The sequence below is a fragment of the Etheostoma spectabile genome, chromosome 21, assembly GCF_008692095.1.
Source record: "Etheostoma spectabile isolate EspeVRDwgs_2016 chromosome 21, UIUC_Espe_1.0, whole genome shotgun sequence".
Classification (NCBI taxonomy): Eukaryota; Metazoa; Chordata; class Actinopteri; order Perciformes; family Percidae; genus Etheostoma; species Etheostoma spectabile.
In genome coordinates, this window is record NC_045753.1 from 15230235 (window position 1) to 15236234 (window position 6000).

Consider the following 6000-nt stretch of genomic DNA (forward strand, 5'->3'; position numbering starts at 1 on the left):
AACCGCTGTTTGTTCTACACAGACAAACATTTACATCAAGATTTACTGGCTTTCACCACAGCGGCCCACAAAATCACACACACAAAAATAAACCTAATGCATGTTTGCATGTCATGACAAGCTCTCCGAATTGTTTTTGAGTTACTGGGGAAAGTAAATTGAGCTTTCTGTATTGAAATGCATGCGGTGTGACTTTGAGGAACACTCTCCGTAATTGTAAAGAAATGAGTGTGTGTGGAGGAGAGGATATCCTCCTTACCTCACTATTTGTTCAGAGACGGGTTTGTGCTGGAACTTGGCAGGCAGGTCGAGAATGGGTTTAACCGTGAAACACTGGATGTCTTCAGCACAAACATCAAGGAAATAAATGAGACTGTTGAACTCAAATGACTGAAATACAGTTACGAGAACCTGGTGATAATTCACTGCTATTGTTAATCGGCATTCATTGAAATCAAAGTTTGTATTATTAATTATATTAATTTTGATTAAAACCAGCCCCCCAATTACTCCGCAAGTATGCACAATCAATTTGTGGTACATAAAAAAAACATTTCCTTTTGTGTACCGGCAGCATTAAACACGGCGGCTGCACCATAATAGTTAAAAAAGAACCTCTTATAATATGAACAATTATTCTATTAAAAAATAAAAAGCAACATTTTAAAAAACATCTTCCGCCACGGTTAGAAATGAATCAAAGATTCTTGCTGAGGATACATTGTCCAGAGGAACACTTTGTATCCTCGCTGGGCGGCGTGGTCGTCTTCATCTTCTCTGCATTGGGAAACTGTGTGAGAAGACGTGCTTCGAAGTCCTCTCTGCGCTCGTACTCCTTCCCACGGTAGATGAACATTTTGTTCTGAAGGACAATAAGGGGAACAATGAGACCTTTGCCACCTACTTGAACGCAGACACACAATCATGCAAGCTGATGATTATTTTCACACATTATGTGGACATAAGGCACATTGTCCCTATTTTATGAATATGACATCATTGACACCATCCCGTAGCTAACATTCATTCAATGATGGCAGTCAGACATGGGACAATGAAAATTGTTATATTAAAAGAAAGAAGAAAGTTACATGGATAAGAACGGCTTTGATTCGTACATCTACTTGGCTCGGTACTGTGGCTGTTAAAACACATTATTATAATATTCATATTAAATACTTGGAAATGAGAGTGATGGAAAGTTCTTGGCACCGATTCAGCTATTAGTTCATCCCTGCTGAGTTCAGAGTGGCCTTGCTTGGTGAAGACTTCTGTTTTAGCAAACTGACAGACTGCAAATGGCTACTCGTATTTAGCTCATGGCTCTTTCACAAATGGCTGCTGCTAACTACAGCTACTGATGAAGTTGCCTTCAAACCACTGTAATGGTTCAGACATCTTGCAAATTTGAAATCAGTGTGATAAGATCTTGGCACCAGAGAATGGGCCCTCTTCACATCTTAGCAGCTTGATCTCTTATAGATCTAACCTGAGGGCAACAGCCCTTTTTAAATTTCTTTCTTTCTTTCTTTCTTAAACTGTCACTGAAGAACAGTTCACCTACAGCAAGCCCTATGCTCATGTACAGCACACACCTCAATTCCCAAATTAATTAAAGGAATTGCAGCCACTTAACACGCCTGAGGCCATTTTATAAATTTGCTTTGACAGGTAAGTTGACAAAAGCATGTTGATTTCCACAGTCATTCCTTCCAGCCACAGGAGAAGTCGCTACATCTGCCTGACAACACACTGCTGCAATTTTCAGATGGTAAACAGCTGCGAGATTTGCTTTTAATATTTTCTCTAATGCGTTCGAATCTGGTCAAGGACATCTAATCTTTTTTCATCACTGTATATTGTATGCTTATTCATAAAATTTGCATTATGTGGTTGAGCATTCTGCTCGTGCACAGTAACCATAATGTCACAATTTCTCATTTTCATTACCCTCAACCGACACTGGCTAGTTCTGTCAAAGAAATCCCTGTCATTGAGATAATAACTCATGCTGAAATGGTATTTTCTTTCTTGGGCTAGAAAGGCAATTTCATACAGCCAAGTGATTTGATAAACTTGTGGCAAAACTCGAAGATTTTCATATGTGGGAAAATGACAACAGGGAAACCAATGTGATTTCAATGTCTCACCCTCTTGGCAGTGATAGTTTCCCAGAAAAACATACTTCCTTTCAATCTAATGCAGAATCCCATGATGTTTAACAGACACAAAGGCTGTTGAAAAGCTCATCACTTGAATTTCAAAAGAAAAAATAAGTTATACGAGAAGAGTGCACAGAGTGCTCCTAAATATGTATAAGCCAGGAATGTTCCTCCATCTCCCTGAGTGTTCTCAGGGGTCAATCTGAGGAACATTTGGAATGATAGAACATGACAACTGATAGGCGAGTGTCTCTGAATGTGGTGTGTTAAGATACATATTTCAAACCAACTTTCACACACCCTCAACTGCTCTTTAAGCGGAGTGCTCACAGGAAACTCAATACAGGGATTAAGTAAAGTTTAGAATTGATAGGAAGAGAAGGGATAGGTGCAGAAACACGCAGACTGGATGTAAAGGGAAAGGAACAATTGTAGAGTATTTGAAATATTGAGAATAACTTGAATGTATTCGTAAATCTAAAAGCAACTCAAATTCTTCATAGAGTAAACGCATACAATAGAGGCTTTCAGTGAAGCTTTGTGAAAAAGTATTGTTACTCTCACAATTGAAATTATCAGAATGGGTTAAGAAAAATATTTGTGCATGTCTTTACTATGGTTTGTTTTGTAAGTAATAGAAGGGTTTGAGCACAGACCTAAATACAAAAAAGAAGATAAGTGAGACCAATGGCTTAGTTGCATCTGCTGATATAAACAAATGACATGGTCTCGAGCATTTTACAATTAGCAGGTACCCTAGTGGCTAACCACATTAACTACTAATAAATCATAGGCAGCTGAATAAAGCACTCTTGCGTAAAATCCATTCTTAAGGGGGGTGGATACAAAAGGACTTTATCAGAGTATTGATTTTGTCACATAATTGACTTTTCCCTGAGGACACTGCAATGCTGCAACACAAACAACAATACGGGGTGTGAAGCTAAACCCCCCTAACTATATTTATCTTGATACGTAACCCACGCTTAAACACTTCCCTATGTACTCAAACAGAAATCTTTCAACATAATTATGAAATATCAAGAGGGCATGCAGACTCTTATAGCCGTACAATGTAGGAGCCACAATGCAAGAGCATTGACTCTCTATCAGGATAAAATGTTATATGTAATAGTAATATTCAAGACCAGCTTGTACACTATCTTTTTATCTACTGTAGCATGAGGAGTGCCACATTTTAAAAAGACAAAACAATATACATGTAAATAAAGTGCAGAGTCCTATTGGAAAAGACAACCCAGCATACACCTGCCCCGGTTATTTCCGGTAAGGTCAAACTGCCCGTAACATAAATACAAAGGAGAAAAAAAGAGAACTCAAAGCTGTTCTTTTAAAGTCTAAATAGCCAGATAGATTAGACCAGCTTGCCCTGTCTGTAATGGAGTTTCTGCCCTGCCAGATGAAAGGGGCTAGGAGGGGCACATGGAGATGGGAGAGTAGCAAAACCCCCCTGTGAAATGGTTGTTGTTCACAATAGAATAAAGAGGATATGACCAGGGTTTCTTTTTTTTTATTCAGGGGAAGTACAATGAGAGGCAGCCTCTCTTTTGCAAGAATGCCCTGCTCACATTTACTCACATTCATACCTGGAAGCTACCCAGTACAACCACATTTTGGACTGCTGGCCACTGGAGCAGTTGGAGGTTAATGGTCAAGGGCACCTCAGTGGAGGTAATGAGGAAGGGACAAGCACTGCTCTTTCCCCACCCAGATTTAATCCTGTTGGTCTGGGGATTGAACCGACGATCTCACGGTCACAAGCTCCTTTCTGTAACCTTTAGACCACCACTGCCTTGAAAGTGGACTTTAACAATATCTTATTAAGAGGACTGTAGTGTGTTGCTAGTGTTGACAAGGCTTTGACAACACTAGCATGTCAGAGGACTAAAGACAGCCTTAACAGGGAATTTATTAAAAGCAAACAAATCCTCACCTCACATCAATTTATTTTGTTTAAATAAATACCTATATGTGGACAGAGTAGGACACCCTTCAAAGAATAAGAGCAAAAGAGGTCTGATATGCACACAGTAGCACCTTAGACACTGAATAAGGCCGGTGAGGAGATATCAAACGTCTGATAAACGCATACCTAATTTGTAATAAGCTGTGATCAGATTGGAACAAGGCCAGCCAGGACATTCAGAGGGGAAATGCACATCAGTTCAGGTTTAGCGGCCAAGTAGACTTGGTAGGGCCTCTAAATAGACTTGGGGGTTATTATTCAGTTCAAGTGTTCATATTCATAATGATCAATGGCCAACTAATGGTGGTTATTTTAAAAATCTGGATGGCTTCTATTATACTGTGAACGTCCCACCACTTGCAAGAACTTCAAAAGTAAAGCTCCAATTATCCAAATAGGCATAGGTCTGAGTGTTTTGGGATTACATGCCATGATTCAGAAGCCACTAAAAGCAATTTACAGTGTGACCATTTCCCTTTCTTTCACTTTGTATTAGGTGCACGGTTTCGTTTTGCAGGTGGTGATGAGACACCTTGTGATGCAGGCCACACTCATAGCATGGAGAAATGGGTGTTCAGCCGAAGTTCAGGTGATGGAGTTAAAGGCAGTGTTTGCAGCGTGATCAGCCTTTTGATTGGACAAACAAAGATTGTGTTCTTTCTTGTGGTCAGTTGTCTGGGCCCAACAGTCTTTAAAGCCATATGTCCTGCAATGGCGGATTTTGGGGACATTTTTAGGGTTGACCAACTGACCAGCAGACAGAATAACCAATATAATACATGCTAAAAACATGCAAATATTAGATACATAGAAAGGAGAAAGGTTGGGAAAGATAGACCATGAATGAGAGAAGACGAGCCTAAGAGGGAGAGAACGAGATTGTTTTTATTCACAGCTCTGTCTTTTTTTTTCAACTTTTCCATCACAGTAGGGCATTCGTCCAGTACATTATTTTGGATCTTCTATATAGCCCACACATGTAACAGCTGCTTATGATTCACAGTTTGTTTTCTGTGAGTGAGTAAGCGAGTGAAGCGTAAGTGAAAACCAGACCAGGTGGGATGTAAGGCCCGCCAAAACAACCAAAACCCATTGGGAGCCAGACATGTGAATAAAGTATTGACTGGGGAGGCTGAGAACTAAGCAATCACGGTTAAACCTATTCATCATCTGTTTTGACAAATGGTTCACCCACGCTGTGCTATCAGCCATGTGCGGGGTCTGGGAGTTGTGGGGGATGTATGTAGATGTAAGTACTCACGCGTAGGAAGGAGGGGAAGCCAATGCCGTAATAGCCTACGGCAAAGTAGTCAGGTTTGGGCCGGATGACCTTCACTATGTTCTCATAGAACTGGGCTTGCTTCCGCTGTTGGGAGATACAATGGAAAACATTAGTATCATCTTTACTGTGGATTTAACATGCACATTTATGCATTTTGTAATATGTATGTGACATCTCTTTTATGTTGTTGCTGCCAATCTAGACAAGAACACTCTTCAACAAGCAATTTTAACCTCAATGAGGCTTTCCTGGTTAAATAAAAATAAAACTTTAAAACTTATTTCTTTGTTCTTAAAAATTCAAGTCATTTTCTCTAGATGTATTATTCTAGAGTAGTAATAGTCCACATACTGGAGTATAATAACAAATTAATTAACAAAATAACATTAAAGTTAAACACTAAAATAATGTCACTTACCAAGGATGCACTGAGCTGCTCAAAGTCAAACATTTCATTCTCGTACTGTTCAGCCAGTTCCTTTCCCAAAATGATTGCCTCCTCCCACATCTATCGAGCACACACGCGCACACACACGCGCACACACACACGCACACACACACACACACAC

General features: G+C 39.8%; 1 protein-coding gene across 4 annotated transcripts in view; it reads right to left on the minus strand.

Annotated features, from left to right (window-relative positions):
• dock1 (dedicator of cytokinesis 1) overlaps positions 1-6000 on the minus strand; it is a 172353-nt gene that overhangs the window by 19447 nt on the left and 146906 nt on the right. For all 4 annotated transcript variants that reach the window (XM_032501812.1, XM_032501816.1, XM_032501814.1 and 1 more), the window contains exons 39-42: positions 5850-5939; positions 5411-5515; positions 721-862; positions 260-341 (exon numbers count right to left, since the gene is read on the minus strand). In XM_032501812.1, coding sequence (XP_032357703.1) covers positions 260-341; positions 721-862; positions 5411-5515; positions 5850-5939 — 419 coding nt within the window. The remainder of the gene's footprint in view (positions 1-259; positions 342-720; positions 863-5410; positions 5516-5849; positions 5940-6000) is intronic.